The sequence below is a fragment of the Crotalus tigris genome, unplaced genomic scaffold (assembly GCF_016545835.1).
Source record: "Crotalus tigris isolate CLP2741 ecotype Arizona unplaced genomic scaffold, ASM1654583v1 scf7180000021566.449902, whole genome shotgun sequence".
NCBI classification, from domain to species: Eukaryota; Metazoa; Chordata; class Lepidosauria; order Squamata; family Viperidae; genus Crotalus; species Crotalus tigris.
The window spans coordinates 211297-233160 of NW_024098568.1; the positions used below are offsets into that span (position 1 = coordinate 211297).

Here is a 21864-nt window from a genome sequence, read left to right on the forward strand (position 1 = left end):
TGTTTTGGGGTCATGTGATTGCCATTTGCAACCTTCCCAGCCAAATTCTGACAAGTAAAAATTAATGGAGGAAGCCAGATTCACTTAACAACCACAGAGTCCCCTACTGAATTTGGCTTGTTGGAATAAATATTTCAACAGTCACTAAATGAATAGTTGTAAATCAAAGACTCCCTGTATTGACTTTTTCGAGATTCCAGTGGCTATTTCTGTTCGCTTCCTGGTTGACGTTTGTTTACACTGAGAGAAAGTCATCTTCCTATTGACGCAACTGCCAATGTCTGTCATCATAGCAAAAAAATCTAAACAACTGCTAGATGAAAAACCAAAGAGAGGTAGAAACCTCTAATGCTTGGCTCCCATCTCATGACGGTCCAGATTTTTGCACCTCAGATAGTGCAACCTTAAAAAATGGGCATGGAAAAGACAGCCTAGAGCAGAGGTCCCCAACCTTTTGGGCACCAGGACTGGTTACGTGGAGAGAGGTTTTTCCGCGGACCGGAGGGGGCATGGTTTTGTGTGCTGCCTGCATCTCGCAGATGGAGTTTTGCTTGCTTGTGCAGCTCGGTTGCTAGCATGCTGCAGCCTGGGGGTTGGGGATCCCTGGCCTAGAGCTGCAGTCCCCAACCTTTGTGGCTTGGCTCCCCGCTGGGGGGGGGGGCTGAGAGGGGAACTGGGCCATGTGAGCGATGGGCTGGCACGCACGTGCAGCTCGACTTGCACAACTTGAGCTGTGTGTGCATGTGCACATGAGCCAGCCCGGTGCTCATGCAAATTGAGCTGTGTGAGCGCCCGTGTGCAACGGCCCACCTCTTCCGCAGCCCAATTCCCAATAGGCCACAGGTTGGGGACCCCTGGCCTAGCGGATGGTTGAACCCAGGGGTCTTCAAACTGGGCCCTTTTATGACTTGTGGACTTCAACTCCCAGAATTCCTCAGCCAAGCATGCTGGCTGAGGAATTCTGGGAGTTGAAGTCCACAAGTCATAAAAGGGCCCAGTTTGAAGACCTCTGGTTGAATCCAACCATACAGGCAAAGAAACCTGGTTCTCTTGCCCTGAGACGTTCCTTAAAGTCAACTGAATCTCTTCCTACAGGTGTGTGTTGCACAGCCCTATTGACAGGCCCAATGAAAAATCTACTCCTTTCTCTTTCAGAATTCAACCAGACAGTCCAGGGTTCTGGAAATATGACAGAAAAAGGCAGTCAAGATCAGCTGCTGTTTCTCTTTCCAGAATTTAACCAGCAAAACCAGGGTGTGGGCCAGATAGACGACTCTTGTGCTGAAACACCCAGCAAGAAGATGAGACGCAATCGCTTTAAGTGGGGTCCTGCTTCCCAGCAGATCTTGTACCAGGCCTACGACCGGCAAAAGAACCCCAGCAAGGAAGAGAGGGAAGCCTTGGTAGAGGAATGCAACAGGTAAAAAAACTCTGGACAAAAGAGATTTTTTTTTCCCCTTCTGCTGCTGCATCAAATCACTCACAGCTTGTTGGCAGAGATTGCAGCTTTTGTTGTTCCAAACCAAAATCTCTATTGTGTGAAGGGTGTAGCGTGTTCTGGGTCAAAGGGAAAAGAACCTGCTATCCTCACCATCTAACTAAGCAAACAACTCTCTCTCTCTCTCTCTCTCTCTCTCTCTCTCTCTCTCTCTCTCTCTCTCTCTTTGTCTCTGTCTATCTTTCTCTGTCTTTCTGTGTTTATCTCTCTCTCTTCTCTGTCTCTGTCTGTCTCTTTCTTTCTGTCTTTTCTTGTCTTTCTCTCTGTCTCTCTCTATCTTTCTCTGTCTGTCTGTCTTTCTCTCTCTGTTTATCTCTCTCTCTTCTGTCCCTGTCTGTCTCTTTCTTTCTGTCTCACTGTCTTTCTCTCTCTGTCTCTCTCTATCTTTGTCTGTCTGTCTGTCTCTTTCTCTCTCTCTCTCTCTCTCCCTCCCTCTCTCTCTCTCTCTGTGTAAGAGGTCAGCACAATTTGAGTCTGCACTTGCCATTAAAGGAAGCATAACACTACCAGGCATGAGCAATCAGAGTCACTTGCAAATAGCTGAAATAAACAACTCTATTGGCTTCTACCTATGTTACAAGAATCTCCCCAGACTGCTTGCCTTCCCCTGGGAATGACCAGATAGGCTTTGTGGTTCTTGGGGGGAGGTCACGTTTATGCCACTTGCGGCTGTGCAAGGAATCTAAGCTAGACCCTCACTTGACTCCTTCTTCCAGCCTAGCTGACAGTTTCCCAACCTCCACTGGAAGCTTAACAAGATCAAGAGAATAATTGCTTCACTGAATTTGTTCAATATGGTGGTCACAATTTGTGCAGGCTTTGAGTACAGGTAATCCTTGACATGATATGACCATTTGAAGTCACACTGGATCGACCTTAGGGCTACTTAGGGCCTAGTTCCAAAGTTCAGACATTTGGGTCCCTTCCAGAGTCAGGTGACTGAATTTGGGGCACTTGGCAAAACAGCCAGATTGATGATTGTTTGCACCATCCCACGGTCACACGAGTGCGTTTTACGACAGTTTTGCCAAAACCTACCTCTTACTCATAGTTGTCCCAAAGGTGCTTTTTCAGGAGGCAATTGGACTTTCTTTTTTCTCTTTTTTCTCTTCTCATCCAAGAAGCTTCTGACTGGATAGTGGGGAAGTCAGAGCTGAAGAAGCTTCTTGATGAAAAGTGAAATATCTTCAAAAAATAAAGTACAGTTGCCTCCTTTGGGACAACCATGACCTGGATGACTGAGAATCTCCATACACACTACTCATAGTTGTTAAGTGCGAGGACTGAATGTACCTCTGTGTGTGTGTGTGTGTGTGTGTGTGTGTGTGTGTGTGTGTATTGGCTAGGAGATTATTCCACATCTTAGAGCAACTGATTTAAAAGTCCTGCTTTAAAAGAAGCAGCTAACGTACCATAAACTAAGTGCAAGGTCCGATTAAATGAATTTGACCAACTTTGATTAACAATAAGGCCATGCGCTTTTAGTAAGGGAAGATTTTGGGGGGGGGGCATTTGCAGGAGGAGTCAAAAAATGTCAAGCTGGTACTCACAATCATGTAGCTGACCCCTCTTGCCCTTAATATGTGTCACCACCACGCAGATAAAAAAAAACATGTGAGCCTCAACTACCTGCCAAAACATCTTAACTTTTTTTTTTAATCATTCCTTGCAAGTTCTAATTCACAAATGATTTGGCTGCCATCTATTTGAGATTCCATTTGAGTTTTTTAAATGTTATTTTTAAGTTCATTTTTAAAAATTAAATTCCCGCTCTGCTTTGCTTGATCAAACAATCCTGATGAAAGGATCCCAGAACGGTCCAAATTATGGAGGCTAAAAAATAGCAGTAGCAATAGTACATAGACCTATATACTGCTTCACAGTGCTTTATACTCCTCTCTAAGCAGTGTACTGAGTCCGCAGAATGCCCCCAACAATCTGGGTCCTCATTTTACCGACTTTGGAAGGATGGAAGGCTGAGTCAACCTTGAGCCGCTCAGGATCGAACTCCTGGCTGTGGGCAGAATTTGCCTACAATACTGCGTTCTAACCACTGTGCCACCAGGGCTTTAGAGGTTAACCTTCTCAGAAATAGAGGTAGTCCTCAACGTACGATCACAATTGAGCCAAAAAATGTATGTTGTTCAGTGAGAAATTTGTTAAGTGAATTTTGCCCCATTTTACAACTTTTCTCGCCACATTCGTTAAGTGAATTACGGCAGTTCTGAAATTAGTTACAAGGTTGTTAAGTGAATCTGGGTTTTCCATTAACTTTGCTTGTCAGAAGGTCGCAAAAGGGGGTCACATGATCCCAGGACACTGCAAGCATCATCAATATGAGACAGTTGCCAAGTATCTGAATTTTGATTACATGACCATGGGAATGCTGCAACGGTCATAAGTGTGAAAAATTGTCAGTGCCAGTGTAACTTTGAACGGTCATTAAATGGACTGTTGTAAGTCATTAAGTGAGCTGTGGTAAATAAGTACCTGTATCCCACACCTTAGAAAGGATGAATCTGAAATACCATATATTCCGGCATACAGGGCAACCCGTCGTATAAGACGACCCCCGACTTCGATGCCGAGTTGCAAGACGATCGATGCCGAGTTGCATGCCTAGAAAGTCGTCTTATATGCCGGAAACTACCATTAATTCCAGCGTATAAGACGACCCCCGAGTTCGGCGCCTGTTTCAATGCTCTCAAAAGTCATCTTATACGCCGGAATATACGGTATCCACAACGCAGGGCAGAATCAATGGCAAGAAAAGCAGCCTGTAAATTAAACTTCACACTTATGCTTATCCTTCCTTTTAGGCCTGAGAGGAATTCTGTCTTCTGGAATTTATTGCAATATTGGTCTTTTTGTGACTTTCTCCACTGATTCCAACCCAAAAGAAATTCAGAAATGTTTCTAATCAAGTGTTAGAATGTGAACAATCACCAGGAGATAGTGAGTTCTAGTCCTGTCTTAGGCACGAAAGCCAGCTAAGTGACTTAGGGCCAGTCCCTCTCTCAGCTCAACCCACCTCACAGGATTATTGTTGCACGGAAAATAGGAGAAACAAGGAGTTTTACACACGTTCCCTATCTTGAGTTACTTATAAAGTAATAAAGGTGGGAGAAAAATAAATAAAATAAATCTTGAGAGCTGTGCTTTAATTAGGCATCATTACCTACTTATTTAAATAAAATAAATGTTAGCCCATCTGCTTCAGCTGTGACTTGAGGATGAGATGAAACCAGTATCATGCAGACACATCATGTGAAAATAGTTACTGAATTCTGTTACTGCAGTCCTGGGGATGTGAGGACAGGCTCTTGGGGTAGGGAGTATTCTTGCATACAAATAATTCCTAATTCAATGCCTACATTCTTGTTTTAGACTTTTCATTTTTGGCCAAAAATCATAGAGAGTTGCTGCAAATCAGAATAACAATAACACTGCTCCCCTCTGGGAGGAGGTTTCGAAGTGTTTATAGCAGAACTACTAGATTCTGTAACAGCTTTGTTCCTTATTCTATCTGTCTTGTAAATTCACAGGATTCTTTTTCTCCCCCCACCATGCATCTGTATACATTCCAAACTAGGCAGTGATGTTTCTCTGTGTCTTATATGCGTGTATGTGTGGATATATGCATAATGGTATTTTTTTGTGAGCTCAATGCAACAAAATTTCATTTTCATGTATGCTGATTAGTGTACATTTAAAGTGACAATAAAGATTCTATTCTATTCTATTCTATTCTATTCTATTCTATTCTATTCTATTCTAGTCTAGTCTAGTCTAGTCTAGTCTAGTCTAGTGTAGTCTGGTCTAGTCTAGTCCAGTCCAGTCCATTCTCAGTAAAGATCCTATCCTATCCTATCCTATCCTATCCTATCCTATCCTATCCTATCCTATCCTATCCTATCCTATCTAAAGATTCTATTCTGTTCTGTTCTGTTCTGTTCTATTCTATTTTAAATAAAGATTCTATTCTATTCTATTCTATTCTATTCTATTCTATTCTATTCTATTCTATTCTATTCTATTCTATTCCATTCCACTCTACTCTACTCTACTCTACTCCTCTCCACTCCACTCCACTCCACTCTACTCCACTCTACTCCACTCTACTCTACTCTACTCTATTCTATTCTTATTAATATTGAGCTAGTTAGACCAATTTTTTAACCTGGTAATGTTCTTAGCAAGTTCTCCTCCTGTGTTAGTCCAACATGGGGGTCCAACCAACCTTTCTCTAGGAATTTGCTTAATTCTCTCCTCTAGGGCAGAATGCCTCCAGCGGGGTGTGTCACCCTCTAAAGCACATGGCTTGGGTTCAAATCTGGTCACAGAAGTCCGCGTCTACAACTGGTTTGCAAACCGGAGGAAAGAAGAAGCTTTTCGGCAAAAGCTCGCCATGGATGCCTACAGTACGGGTCAGCCTCACACCATGAACCTCTTGCTGTCCCATGGGTCACCGCACCACGCTCAGCCCAGCTCTTCTCCGCCCAGCAAAATGCCAGGTAAGTCAGAGTTAGTATCTCCTGTTTGCAAAAGAGGTCAGACGTGGTTACCCTTTTTACAAGCGGCAGGTGCTAGAACACACTGCAGGCAGTTCTCGACATACAACAGTTCATTTAGTGACTGTTCAAAGTTACAATGGCACTGAAAAAAGCGACTTATGACTGTTTTTCATACTTACAACTGTTGTAGAATCCCCATGGCCACGTGATCAAAATTTGGATGCCTGGCAGCTGACTCACATTTATGATGGTTGCCGTGTCCCAGGGTCGTGTGATCCCCTTTTGCGACCTTCTGACAAGCAAAGTCAATGGGGGGAAGCCAGATTCACTCAACAACCGTGTTCCTAACTTAACAACTGCTGTGATGCACTTAACAACTGTGGCAAGAAAGGTCATAAAATGGGGGAAAATTCATTTAACAACTACCTGTACAGGTAGTCCTCAACTTACAACCACAATGAAGCCCAAAGTTTCTGCTGCTAAGCAAGACTGTTGTTAAGTGAATTTTGTCTCATTTTACGACCTTTCTTGCCACGGTTGTTAAGCGAATCACAGCAGTTGTTAAGATAGTAGCACGGTTGTTAAGTGAATCTGGCTTCCCCGTTGACTTTGATTGTCAGAAGGTCACGAAAGGGGATCACATGACCCCAGGACACAGCAACAATCATAAGTACGAGCCAGTTGCCAAGCATCCAAATTTTGATCAGGTGACCAGGGGGATGCTGCAACAGTCACAAGTGTAAAAATTGGTCATAAGTCACTTTTTTCAGTGCTGTAACTTTGAACAGTCACTAAATGAACTGTTGTAAGTTGAGAACTGCCTGTATTATGTGGAGAAGCTCTGTTCTAGCATCTAGTTTGGGGGTAGGCAACCTTGGCTCTTTTATGACTCATGGACTTCAACTCCCAGAATTCCTGAGTCAGCCATGCTGAGGAGAAAGGGAGAGGTTTCCATGCTGAGCCATGCCAGCTCAGGAATTCTGGGAGTTGAAGTCCACGAGTCATAAAAGAGCCAAGGTTGCCTACCCCTGGTTCCTAGTTCATTCTCTCTTGCTGATATAGTTTTTCCGGCCTCCTAACACATAATCTGCCTTTTGTTTCTACTGAGATGTTCCCCAGTTCGGAAGCTTTCTTCTCCTCTTTAGTTTCCCCCCCCTTAAAGATATTGTTGTTTTTCTTGAAAATTGTATCCCCAGCCAACTTCTGACGTTCTCCTTCTTGTTTCGATGATTGTTGAAGAAAGAGATTTTGGAATAATGGTAAACAGTTGAACGAAGATGTTAACACAGGCTGAATAAAACAGCCAGCTACAAAAATAGCCAACAGCATGTTAGGGAATGGCACTGAAAATAGAGATGCCACTAACATTTTGTGATATGACCACATCTGGAATACAGGTAGCCCTCCACCTATGACCAACATGGACTGCTCAAAGTTATGAAAGATGTACTCACCCTTTCCTCCCCCCCCCAAACTTTTGACTGAACTTTGGGCACTCAGTAATGTGACCACATTTGTAGCTGTTTGCAGTGTCTCATGTTCACATGAGTACGTTTTATGATAGTTTTCCTAAAACCAACATTTACTTCGGGTTTTCAGCAAAACCATGCCCCTGCTGAACCATTGGTCTGCTTAAGGACCATGACATTCACTTAATGAAGCCATGGTGGCTCTGTGGTTAGTATGCAGTATTGTAGGCAAATTCTGCCTACTGCCAGGGGTTCGATCCTGACCGACTCAAGGTTAACTCTGCCTTCTATCCTTCTGAGGTCAGTAAAATGAGGAATCAGATTGCTGGGGGCCATAGGGGGACTCTGTAAACTGCTTAGAGAGGGCAGTGAAGAACTATGAAGTGGTATATAAGTCTAAGTGCTGTTGATATTAATGACTTTTTGTATCATGACTTACAAATGTAATGGGTAGACTCCCTTACGGTCATACGTCACGTCTGTATTGCGTGCACTTTTGGTTACTGCACCTTCAAAAGGAGATTGTGGAGCTAGAGAGGAGATCAACTAAGATGATTGAGTGGCTGGAACAGCTTTGCTATGAGGACAGATTGTGATATTTGGAGTTTTCTGTCTAGAAAGGAAGAGATTGAAAGGGGCTATTTTCCTCTCTACGTTCATTTTACAACCCAAACAATGCAGAAATAAGAAGGAACAGAGAATACAACTTGGTTTGCATTGTTATTTCTTTGTAACTGTTATCTCTCACTTTCAAGGAGCTTAGTGACATATATTGTCTTCCAGTCACACTATTTTATCCTAAAGCAGCTCAGTGAGGTGTGAGGCACTGGGCCTCTTCCGACAATACACACCATCCTGTCATCCCCTAAGCAGCTGCATTTCCATTAATAAAGGGACAGAATCAAGATCATGTGAAGTTCTAGTACCACTTTAGAAAGCCTTAGTAAGACCACACCTGGACTACTGCACCCAGTTCTGGTCACCACAATGTAAAAAAGATGTTGAGACTCTGGAAAGAGTGCAGAGGAGCAACAAAAATGATTAGGGGACTGGAGGCTAAAACATATGAAGAACGGTTACAGGAATTGTGTTTGTCTAGTCTAATGAAAAGAAGGACCAGGGGAGACATGATGGCACTGCTTCAATATTTGAAGGGCTCCTACAAAGACGAGGGGGTCAAACTATTTTCCAAAGCACCTGAAGGCAAGACAAGAAACAATGGATGGAAATTAACCAAGGAGAGAAGCAACTTAGAACTAAGGAGAATTTTTTTAAAGAAATAGTGTAGCTGAATCAGAATCAGAATAAAGCTGGAAGGGACTACTCCAGCCCCCTGCTCAAGCAGGAGACCCTATACCAGTGATGGCAAACCTTTTAGAGACCGAGTGCCCAAACTGCAACCTAAAACCCACTTATGCTTCATTGGGTGCCTGGTGGGTGTGGCCCATTGGGTGGGTGTGGCCCATTGGCTGGGCATGGCTGCGGTGGTAATGGCAGACTGGGTGGGACTAAAAAGTTCAATCAATCAATTCCAACTTTGCAAGATCTTTTTTTTCCCGTGCAAGAAGTTGAAATTGACTGATTGATTGAACCTTTTTTTTTTTTTGCACACGGTGGCAGAGGCCTAAAGCGAAAAGGTTTTATAAAACCCAGCTGAAGGCCTAGGATGGGGCAACAGCACGTGTGCTCACAGAGAGGGCTCTGAGTGCCTCTTCTGGCACCCGTGCCATAGGTTCGCCACCGCTGCCTTATACTATTTCAGACAAGTGACTGTCCAGTCTCTTTTTAAAAACTTCTTGTGATGAAGCACCCACAACTTCTGATGGCAAGCTATTCAAGTGATTAAATGTTCTCACTGTTAGGAAGTTTCTCCTTAACTCCAGGTTGCTTCTCTCCTTGATTAGTTTCCATCCATTGTTTCTTGTCCTTCTCTTTGGTGCTTTGGAAAATAAGTTGAACCCTCTCCACTTTGTGGCAATCTCTCCATTTCCTAATGGTGAGGTCCCTTCCAACTCTATTATTCTACGTTCTTTGTTCATTCTTGTTGGTTGTGATGGCCTACCATCTCTCAAACTGAGCAAAGAACTACAATTCTGGACATAAAAGTCTTCCACTTCTAGGAAGTGCCTACCCTTAATGCTGTAGGCTTCAAAAATCTACGTAATCAAAATCAATAGCAGGAATTATGAGTTTTCCAGACTTCTTTGCTGCCATTTAGTGATTGTCTGAATTTTTGTAGCTCTATCTGGTTTCTAATGAGCATTTGTACCATAAGATTCCAGGTAAGACTTCATGGTATCAAGCAGCCAATAGTGAGTTGCATTTGAGCCACTGCAACCAACCAGTGTTAGGAATAGTCCTGTGACAGACTATTTTAGACCTGCTCTTCATCTCTTACTCTTTCAACAGGGTGGACACAATGGATTTAATTGAACAGGTTTAGATGTTCTTGCAAACAATTGTCTGAACAGACTTAATTATCTCAGTGCATGAAGGAGTCTAGTTGAGATGAAGTAGTTGTCTAGTTTTGGCGTTCCTACAATCATTGGCATCCATGCAGAAGTAAAATATAACAATCTGTATAAAAAAGGGGTGGGATTTGATTGCAGGTACTCCTCCATTTACAACCTTTGTTTAGTGACCAAAGCGTCACTGAAAAAAAAAATCTACAACTGGTCCACACACTGCGCCATGGTGGTGCAGTGGTTAGAATGCAGTATTGCAGGCTAACTCACTACCCACAGCCAGGAGTTCGATCCTGACCGGCTCAAGGCCGACTCAGCCTTCCATCCTTCTGAGATCAGTAATATGAAGGCCCAGAATGCTGGGAGCAATTGGCTGACTCTGTAAAACCACTTAGAGCAGTGGTTCTCAACCTTTTTAATGTTGTGACCCCCAACCGGTCGTAAGTCGAGGACTACTCAACTGGTGCAGCACCATTTGCAGAATGGGACTTTTGGTGGGCTCAGCAGGGCAGAGACAGCCTGGACAATTCCTATTGGCTTTTGAAAGCCAATAGAATTAGACTCTATTCAAGAGAGTATATTCTATTGGCTTTCAAAAGCCAATAGAATAAAAGGGAGTAGCACAGCTAAGGAAAAGGGGAAAAAAATGGCGGACTGCGTTGTTTGGCGACCCCCGTGAAATGGTCATTCGACCCCAAATGGGGTCCCAACCCACAGGTTGAGAACCACTGGCTTAGGGAAAGCTGTAAAGCACAATGAAGTGGTATATAAGTCTAAGTGTATTGCTATTGCTATTACAACTTCTGTTGTGTCCCCATAGTCACATGATCAGAAATTGGGTGCTGTCCCTGGTCCTAATTGTCATTTTAACTTTTTTTTAAGGTCTAGTATGGATGCCATTGTCTACAACACATTGCCTCAGTTAAATGTGCCGTGGGAACAAAGTGGCTGCATTCACACAATAGGTTCAATCAGATACATTAAATATTGGTGGCTGCATTCTCATAGCACGCTAAGTGTACATTATATTCCTTGTGATTAGCTTGTTTTGTAACTTGGCATGTATTCTCTGCTAAGTTATGATTTAAAGTTCTGTAGACAAAGCCAGAAATTTAGATCAATACAATAATCAAGTTGAGCATCTCCGGAGATTCTCAGTCATCCAGATCACGGTTGTCTCAAAAGTGATTTTTCAGAAGGCAACTGGACTTTTCTTTGCTTTTCCTTGAAGATGTTTAGCTTCTCATCCAAGAAGCTTCTTCTCTCATCTGAAGAAGAATGCTGATAAAAGAACCTTTGAGTCAATCATGTTGAGCGTGTTGTGTCAATGCTGTCAAAGAATAAGTAGCCCAAGGCATCCATTTAGCAGAGATGTAAACTTTATTTTTCTCCCCATATTAAAGTTGATTAGGTTCAGAAACACTGAGCTACAGGAGAAAGTATAACCAATCAATAATCTAGAGCTACACTGACCAGAACTGCTGTAACCCCTTGGTCTTGTCAGAAATAAGAATAACAGATACAGGTAGTCCTTCACTTTACATCCACAATTGAGCCCACAATTTCCATTAGAATAGAATAGAGTAGAATAGAGTGGAGTAGGGTGGAGTGGAGTGGAGTGGAGTGGAGTGGAACAGAGCGGAGCAGAACAGAACAGAACAGAACAGAATAGAGCTGGAAGGGACCTTGGAGGTCTTCTACTCCAGCCCCCTGCTCAAACAGGAGAACCTATATCATCTCAGATAGGTGAATATCTAGTCTCTTCTTAAAAATCTCCAGTGATGGAGCGTCCATGATTTCTGGAGGCAAGCTGTTCCACTGGTTAATTGTCCTCACTGTTAGGAAGTTTCTCCTTAATTCCAGCTTGCTTCTCTCCTTGATCAGTTTCCAGCCAATGTTTCTTGTCTTTGGTGAACAACCTGGTAGCCTTTCAGATACTGGAACACTGCTATCATGTCTCCCCTATTCCTTCTTTTCTTTAGAGTAGTCAAACCCAGGTCCCATAGCCGTTCTTCATATGTTTTAGTCTCCAGGCCTTTGATCATCTTTGTTACTCTTCCCTGAATTTTTTCCAAACGCTCTACATCTTTTTTGTGATATGGTGACCAAAATAGAATAGAATAGAAGGAGAGTAGTGTAGAGTAATAATGGAATGGAGGAATGGAGTGGAGTAGAGTAGAGTAGAGTAGAGTAGAGTAGAGCAGAGCAGAGCAGAGCAGAGCAGAACAGAACAGAACAGAATAGAATAACAGAGTTGGAAGCGATCTTGGAGGTCTTCTAGTCCAACCCCTGTTCAGGCAGGAAACCCTATACCATTTCTCTCCTTGATTAGTTTCCATCCATTGCTAAGCGAGACAGTTATTAAATGAATTTCCCCAATATACAACCTTTTTTGCCAGAATTATTAAGCAAATCACTGCAATTGTTAAGTTAGCCACATACTTGTAAAGTAAATCTGGCTTCCCCATTGACTTTGCTTGTCAGAAGGTCGCAAAAAGCGATCGCATGATCCCGGGACACGGCAACGTTATAAGTCTGAGCCAGTTGCCAGGCGTCCAAATTTTGATCACGTGACCATGGGGACACTGCAACGGTCATAAGTGTGAAAGATGGTCCTAAGCCACTTTTTTCAATGCTGTTGTAACTTCGAACGAAAGGTTGTAAGTCATGGACTACCCGTACTTCAAATTTAGTCAGGTCTGCCCTAGAAGAGGTAGAGAGTACCTGTTGGAATACAATCTTTTTTTTTTCTTGGCCCAAGTATTTTTCCTTCGAGAGGAGGACGAAATAAGCGGAGGGTCCCGTATGCACGATAACAATTTTCTCCTTTGGACCCAAGGGGCTTGTCTCGAAGGACTGCTGGCACAGCTAAATTAGATACAGTAAAAAGGACAAAGGCAGAACTCAGCTTAATCTGGAGAGAAGCTATCTGCAGGGAGTGGTGTGCAGCACCCAGCATTGTTGCAAAGAACAATCCGCATTGTTCTTCTACCTGTAATCTACACACCAAAGTCCCTGAGCGAAAGCAAAATCAGCCCGCTGACAAGCACTAGGGTTGAAAGGGGGTCAGTGTGGGGTCACCAGCCTTTTCATGTCGGCTTCCACCGCTGACTCCTTAAACAATGAAGCATCCCCTGAGGGCCCCACCCTCTTTAAAAGGGGGTGGAGGGAAAGGCCAGGCATGCAAGCCAACCCTACCTTGGAACCGGAGGCCACCAGACAGGCTAGAAGTGATGCAGAATTCCTTACAGGACTGCTGTCCTCAAATTTATTTACTTTTTTTTATTGATTTAAAACATTTATATAGCTGCCCTTCTTTCAACCAACTCATGATGCCTCACGATGAAAAATTGAAGGAAAAAAATCATATAAAGCAATAAACCTCAACTAATTGAGACTTTGGAAAAAATTCAGAGAAGAGCAACTAAGATGATCAAAGGCCTGGAGACTAAATCATAGGAAGAACAGCTGTGGAACTTGGGTTTGGATAGTCTAAAGAGAAGAAGAAATAGGGGTGAGAATAGAATAATGAAAGAATAGAATAGAATAGAATAGAATAGAATAGAATAGAGTAGAGTAGAGTAGAGTAGAGTAGAGTAGAGTAGAGTAGAGTAGAGTAGAGTAGAGTAGAGTAGAGTAGTGTAGTGTAGTGTAGTATAGTATAGTATAGTATAGTATAGTATAGAATGAAATAAGAATAGAATAGAATAGAATAGAATGAAATAAGAATAGAATAGAATAGAATAGAATGAAATAAGAATAGTATAGTATAGTATAGTATAGTATAGTATAGTATAGTATAGAATAGAATGAAATAAGAATAGAATAGAATAGAATGAAATAAGTATAGTATAGTATAGTATAGTATAGAATAGAATAGAATAGAATGAAATATGAATAATAGAATAGAGTAGAGTAGAGTAGAGTAGAGTAGAGTAGAGTAGAGTAGAGTAGAATAGAATAGAATAGAATAGAATAGAATAGAATAGAATAGAATAGAATAGAATAGAATAGAATAGAATAGAATAGAATAGAATAGAATACTTTATTGGTCAAGTGTGATTGGACACAAAAGGAATTTGTCTCCAGTGCATAAGCTCTGAGTGTACATACAAGCAACTAGTGATAAATCATGATCATAATCATCATACAATACATTAATCAGAAACCACAAGATACAACACTTAATGATAGTCATAGGATACTAAATAATCAATCAGCATAAATCATATTAGGATACTAAATAAAACAATTAATATAAATCGTAAGATATAAGCAACAAAATTATAGTCATAAGAAGATAAGGAATAGGTAATAGAAAAGATAAGAAGAATAATAGTTATACAGCCCTAGTATGTAGTTTGACAGTGTTGTGGGAATTAGTTGTTTAGCAGAGTGACAGCATGGGGGAAAAAACTATTCTTGTGTCTAGTTGTTTTGGTGTGCAATAGTGTCGTCTTGCAGGAAGAAGTTGAAACAGTTTATGTCCAGGATGCGAGGGGTCTGTAGATATTTTCACAGCCCTCTTTCGTGCATTGTACAGGTCGCCCACAGGAAGGCAGGTTGGTTGCAATTATTTTTTCAGCAGTTCTAATTATCCATTGAAGTCTGTGTCTATCTTGTTTGGTTGCAGTGCCAAACCAGATAGTTATAGAGGTGCAAATGGCAGACTCAGTAATTCCTTATGCCAATAGTGGCATAAGGTTTTATGGACTCAAAAACTTACTTTCTTTGAGGAAAACTAACATAAAGTTGGATCCAACCAGCCTGGTGCTCCATTTGTCTTTAGGTATTTCTCACTGATGGATGAAGTGTTGTCCACTCACCCACGAGTCTGCCAAAAAGAATACTAGCATAAAAAATGGTGTGCTGACCCTATTGTCAATCCTTATCCAGTCTCGGTTGCCTTTGCTCTTACTCAGTTCTGATCATCTCCAAGATAAAGGTGATAATGTCTACAGATTTTATTCACCTTGAGATTGTCCTTGGATGGTATCACCATCAGTAAGAAAAGAATACAGGTAGTCCTGGACTTATAACAGTTTGTGACTGTTCAGAGTTACAACAGCACTGAAAAAAAGGGACTTATGGCCGTTTTTCACACTTACGATCGTTGCAGCATCCCCGTGGTCACGTGATCAAAATTCAGACGCTTGGCAACTGACTCATATTTATGATGGTTGCAGTGTCTCGGGGGTTGTGTGACCACTTTCTGCAGCCTTCTGACATGCAAACTCAACGGGGAAGCCAGGTTCACTTAACAACCGTGTGTTACTAACTTAACAACTGGGAGCCAGTCGTTCCACTGATTAATTGTTCTAACTGTCAGGAAATTTCTCTTGGTTCTAGGTTGCGTCTCTCTTTGATTAGTTTCCATCTGTTGCTCCTTGTCCTGCCTTCAGGCGCTTTGGAGAATAGGTTGACCCACCCTCTTCTTTGTGGTAGCCCCTCAAATATTGGAACACTGCTATCATGTCACTCCTAGTCCTTTTCACTAAACTAGACTAGAGACTAGAAGCACGACTCTATATCAGGGCAATCTTATTTTCCTTCTCCAAGAGACACCTTCTTAAGACTCTGGAAAAGCAGGAGAAGTATAAGCTAGGAAATATCAATGGAGATTCTCAGTCATGCTTGTCCCAGATGTGCTTTTCCAAAAGGCCACTAGACTTTCTTGTTCTGTTTTTTTTTTTTTTTCCCTTGAAAACATTTCACTTCTCGTCCAAAAAGCTTCTTCATTTCCGGAAAAGCTTTTTGGATGAGAAGTGAAACGTTTTCAAGATTAAAAAAAAAACCCAAGAACGTTCAGTGGTCCTTTGGAAAAGCACCTATGGGACAAGCTAGGAAGTACAAAGCTCCTGGCCTGACTTTTAGCAGGGCCTTTTGCAAGTGACAAATAGGTCTTGTGATTTATCAGACCCTGGCAAATGCAGACAAAAGTCAGCCTGGCTCGTTTGGAGAAGCCACATAAGCATCTGAATGTGCTTTCCAGCCCTTGTCTTCATCTGGTTCCCTCTGCCCACTGACCACAACGTGACCCTTGAGGTGGAATGTCCGGACAATGCTAGAGCCTGAGTGGGGAGCCTGCTCCCTTCTGTCGAGGCCTGATTGCTTACAAGATGCCCTATGAACACATTGTCAGCAAAAATCAGCTGTTTTCAGTGTTTCTCCCGCTTGGCTTTACAATAATACACCAGCATGGTGTCTGGGGGTTGTCGTGGATTTGTTTTTCTCCTCTCCCCAGTTATGCATCCTTAACTGACAATTAAAATGGGGGTTTGGACCATCCTGGGTATCTTTGAAGTGCCCTCTAGCTTCCTTCAGCATCTATAGAGTTATCCTAGGATGTTCTTTTGCCTTCTCTATTAGAGCAGTGGTTCTCAACCTGTGGGTCGGGACCCCATTTGGGGCCGAACGACCATTTCACGGGGGTCGCCAAACAACGCAGTCCGCCATTTCCCCCCCCCCCTTTTCCTTAGCTGTGCTACTCCCTTTTATTCTATTGGCTTTTGAAAGCGAATAGAATAGACTCTCTTGAAGAGAGTCTAATTCTATCGGCTTTCAAAAGCCAATAGGAATTGTCCAGGCTGTCTCTGCCCTGCTGAACCTGCCAAAAGTCCCATTCGGCAAACGGTGCTGCACCAGTTGAGTAGTCTTCAACTTACAACTGGTTGAGTAGTCCTGGACTTACAACCAGTTGGGGTTCGCGGCATTAAAAAGGTTGAGAACCACTGTATTAGAGGCTGCTGGGATTGTGCTAACCAACATCCATTTGATTCACAGGGGGTAGAAAGGGCATTAAGATGAGGCCTTTGGGCCCACTAGACCTCCTTTCTCTCCCTTTTACTTTAGCAGAGACACAGAACAGAATAGCAAAGTTGGAAGGGACTTTGGAGGTCTTCTAGCCCAACCCTCTTCTCAAGCAGGAAACCCTACACCAGTGATGGCGAACCTTTTAGAGACTGAGTGCCCCAAAACTGGCCCTGCCCCCATTCTACCCCCTGCTCTGCCCCTGCTCCACCCCACCCCATCCCCTGCCCCGCCTGCCCGGAAGGCCACTCACCGCTTCCAGGGCCTGCCGCAGATCGCCCAGGTAGTCCAGCCGCGCCATGGCAGCCACGTCCTCTGCCCGCGTCCCGCAGCATCAACTGTGCGCGATGGGGTGTGAGAGCAGAGTCTTGTCTACGCTGCCTGGCTGCCATGTCCTTGGCTGCGCTGCTTCACGTGGGCCACGCTCAGGGGCGACTGTCCTCCAGGGGGGCTGCTGGTGAGGAGGGGGTCGCGGGGGAGGTGAGGCTGGGGCAACGGCATGTGTGCCCACAGAGAGGGCTCTGAGTGCTGCCTCTGGCACGCGTGCCATAGGTTCGCCACCACTGCCCTACACCATTTCAGACAAATGGTTGTTCAATCTCTTTCTTAAAAATCTCCAGCGTTGGAGTACCCACAACTTCTATAGGCAAGTCATTTGACTGATTAATTGTTCTAACTGTCACGGAATCTCTCCTTAGTTCTAGGTTGATTCTCTCCTTGATTATTTTCCATTTGTTATACCTTGTCCTGCCTTCAGGTGTTTTGGAGAATAGCTTGACCCCCCCCTCTCCTTTGGGGAAGCCCCCTTAGATATTGGAAGACTGCTATCATGTCACCTTTAGTCCTTCTTTTCATTAAATTAGACATACCCAATTCCAGCAATCGTTCTTTATGTTTTAACCTCCAGTTCCCTAATCATCTCTGTTGTTCTTCTCTTCACTCTTTTTAGAGTCTCAACATCTTTTTTACATTGTGGCGACCAAAACTGGATGCAATATTCCAAGTGTGGTCTTATCAAGTCATTATAGAGTGTTATTAACACTTCATGTGATCTAGGCCGAGAGCATGAGTCAGCAAGCATCTATCCTTTGTTGCTGACTGTACAGCCTCAAAAGTTAATTTACAAAAGAGTTGATGACTTTCAGTCATCAACTGAAGGTAAGAAATACTATAAACATTACAAGGAAAATATGAGCCATTACTATGGTCTTTTTCTGGGAAATGAGGACATTTTTTTCTTGCTTTATATTGTGCCAAAGGACCATTGATCTATTTAGTTTAATATTGCATCTTGTTGTTGTTAGTTGCGAAGTTGAGTCCGACTCATCGCGACCCCATGGACAACGTTCCTCCAGGCCTTCCTGTTCTCTACCATCTTCTGGAGTCCATTTAAACTCACGCCTACTGCTTCAGTGACTCCATCCAGCCACCTCACTCTCTGTCATCCCATTCTTCTTTTGCCCTCAATCTATCTCACCATTAGGCTCTTCTCCAGTGAGTCCTTCCTTCTCATTAGGTGGCCAAAGTACTTGGGTTTCAACTTCAGGATCTGGCCTTCTAAAGAGCAGTCAGGGTTGATCTCCTCTAGGACTAAATGGTTTGATCACCTTGTAGTCCAGGGGACTCGCAGGAGTCTTCTCCAGCACCATAGTTTAAAGGCCTCAATTCTTTTGCGCTCAGCCTTTCTTATGGTCCAACTTTCACAGCCATACAACAACTGGGAAAACCATGGCCTTGACTATACGTACTTTTGTTGGCAAGGTGATGTCTCTGCTTTTTAGCATGCTGTCTAGATTTGCCATAGCTTTCCTCCCCAGGAACAAGCGTCTTTTAATTTCTTGGCTGCAGTCCCCATCTGTGGTGATCTCACACCTATGCACAGACCCACAAATACACAAATGCGTATTGCATATGAAAACGCGTACCTTGTCATGAGGGGCACCCATATGTGCATTTTAGAATCAAATGTGTATAATTCCTAATTTTGGTACATTTTTGTTTCTTTCTCTTTATTCGAACACATGAGAAAAGGGCTGCAAATAAATAGATCCATTAAATCCCTGATGAATGAATAGAACAAACCCTTGATTTAATGCTCTAAATTGCAAGGTTAATTCTCTGTAATATGCATGCACCATTTCCATCGCAGAAAACATGGGCTTCAAGATATCCCAGTGTAGATGTTCTGAAAACGTTTTCAGCATCATCATTGAAAATTCCCCAGCTTTAAGAAGAGTAACAAAGATGTTTAGGGAACTGGGGGCTAAAACATATAAAGATTGGTTGCAGGAATTGGGTATATCTAGTTTAATGAAGAGAAGGACTAGGGGTGACATGACAGCGGGGTTCCAGTATCTCAGGGGTTGCCACAAAGAAGAGGGAGTCAAGCTATTCTCCAAAGCACCTGAAGGCAGGACAAGAAGCAATGGATGGAAACTAACCAAAGAGAAAAGCAATCTAGAAATAAGGAGAAATTTCCTGACAGTTAGAACAATGAATCAGTGGAACAAATTGCTTGCAGAAGTTGTGGCTGCTCCAACACTGGAAGTTTTTAACTTTTTAACAACCATTTGTCTGAAATGATATAGGGTTTCCTGCCTGAGCAGGGGGTTGGACTAGAAGACCTCCAAGGTCCCTTCCAACTCTCTTATTCTGTTAAGATTATCCTCACATGCACTATGTGAACCAGGATTGATTGAGGGGGCCTATACTGAATTTCCATCTCTCCATGCCAGCTGTTTTCTGACCCCAGTGATGATTCCCCATGCTGGGATTTGAACTGTCCTTGCACTGGTTTTGTAGGGGTTTTTTTTTTTGGTCTGGAGCACTAAATTCCTTAACTGTTTAATAGTGTGCCTCAAACAGTAGATTGGTAGGACACTCTCCGCCCACCTTCGTTCCAAACAATTGCAACTCATTAAAAGTTATCTGCATTGGCAGGACACAGAAAGATTTTAATCAGAGGAGAAACTTTAGAACTTTTTTTTTATTGATACATGTATATACTTAATACATTTTTGTAGCATCCTCCAGAACAGGGAAAAAAAAAAAGAAGGGCGTCATTTATTTATGGTAAAGACAATCTGGCCATCTTTATTATGTTTATCATTCCAACCACCACAGTATATTAGGGACTTGGTTTTACAAACAAGGAGCTGAAGATCCAGAGGTTCAAAGTTACTACCGGTAGTAGTGCAGATCTAACCTAAGATAACTTGTGGCATCTGGAGCCTTTATGTGTGCTATTTATCATGACATGCAATCCCTAATACAGACTTTATATGCTTTAAATCGGGGGTCTTCAAACTCGGCCCTTGGACTTCAAACTCATGGACTTCAACTCCCAGAATTCCTCAGGCAGACCCCTGCTTTAAATATATCCGTTGCTACATTTAAAAAAGTTTAGGAGGAAGAACTTTCCAGCAAATCAGCTCATGGATCCTATTGGCTAACTTGTTATGACATTGTTAAAGGCACAGGTTAGTCCTTGACTTAAAGCAGGGGTCTTCAAACTTGGCCCTTTTATGACTTGTGGATTTCAACTCCCAGAATTCCTCAGCTTTGCTTTGTGATTGTTTTTACAGTCCTTCAGGTTCCTCCAAGTGCATTAATACTTCTTTCTCAAGGGCGGAGGGGAGCAACGGTGTTTGAGCAGTATCATCCAAACTGTTTTTCAACCTCAGCAACGTGATGTGTGGACTTCAACTCCCAGAATTCCTGGGAGTTGGCTGAGGTTGAGAAACTCCTCAGGTATTGAGTAATGTAAAGGTAAAGGTTTTCTCTGTCCAGGCGTTGTCCGAAGGCAATTTTTGTGGTCATGTGGCCAGCATGGCTATATACCAAAAGCGCACGCAACGCTGTTACCTTCCCACTGAAGTGGTACCTATTTATCTACTTGCATTTGCATGCTTTCAAACTGCTAGGCCAGGGGTAGGCAACCTTGGCTCTTTTATGACTTGTGGACTTCAACTCCCAGAATTCCTGAGCCAGCATGGCTCAGCATGGAAACCTCTCCCTTTCTCCTCAGCATGGCTGGCTCAGGAATTCTGGGAGTTGAAGTCCACAAGTCATAAAAGAGCCAAGGTTGCCTACCCCTGGGCTAGGAGCTGGGGCAAGTAACGGGACCTTACCTGTTGTGCAGCGCTCGGGGCTCGAACCTGGACTGTCAGCTTTCTGATTGACAAGCTCACTGTCTTTATCCCCTGAGCCATCGCTGTCATGCCCCCTCGGATGTCGTTGAGACATTTCTCTAAAGGTTGGACATAAGGGGATGAATGGCAGTGATGATGATGCGAAAGCCACTGAGAAAATAATGCCTTGCTGAAAGCCTAATGAGCTCATTGAAGAGAGTATGAATTGTTTGTAACAAAGAACAAAGAGATTTATGACACCTTTAAAAAAAGTGAACCCACTTACTCGCCCACTGCTTTTGCAAATCACAGCCCACGTCATCCAAAGAATCTGCTTTTGTGAATCCCATTCAACTTGTGCATCAAGGCTCATTGTTATTTATGAATTCAGACAAGCATTAAGATTGGCATCGAGCCTTCTGTAAATTGTCATTCTCTCAATCTCTCTCGATAATCTGAGATGTCCTTCCTTTGAACTGAACTGTCCAACTCTGCTTTTTAATGCATCGTGCACCCCTAGTCGCTGCACATCCTCTCAATTCAGCGATCTGCTTTCTATGTGCAGTTGTACAGATAGTCCTCGATTTACAACAGTTCATTTAGTGACCATTCAAAGTTACAATGGCACTGAAAAAAGTGACCATTTTTCATATTTACAACCGTGGTAGCATCCCCACGATCAAAATTCAAATGCTTGGCAACTGACTCATATTTATGATGGTTGTGGTGTCCTGGGGTCATGTGATCAACTTTTGCAACCAGCTGACAAACCATGTCAATGGGGCAGCCAGATTCACTTAACAGTGTTAGTCATTTAACAACTGCAGTGATTCACTTAACAACGGTGGCAAGAAAGGTAATAAAATGGGGCAAAATTCACTTAACGAATGTCTCGCTTAAGCAACAGAAATTTTGGGCTCGGCTGTGGTCGTTAAGTTGAGGACTATCTGTATAAGAGAGACGGGATTCTCTAAAGAA

The 21864-nt window shown here is 42.9% G+C and overlaps 1 protein-coding gene across 2 annotated transcripts in view; it reads left to right on the plus strand.

The window, feature by feature from the left end:
* HNF1B (HNF1 homeobox B) overlaps positions 1-21864 on the plus strand; it is a 101427-nt gene that overhangs the window by 43081 nt on the left and 36482 nt on the right. The window contains exons 3-4 of one of the 2 annotated variants that reach the window (XM_039318805.1): positions 1156-1420; positions 5774-6012. In XM_039318805.1, the coding sequence (XP_039174739.1) occupies positions 1156-1420; positions 5774-6012 (504 nt within the window). The remainder of the gene's footprint in view (positions 1-1155; positions 1421-5773; positions 6013-21864) is intronic. The other variant, XM_039318806.1, reaches the window with a different exon arrangement.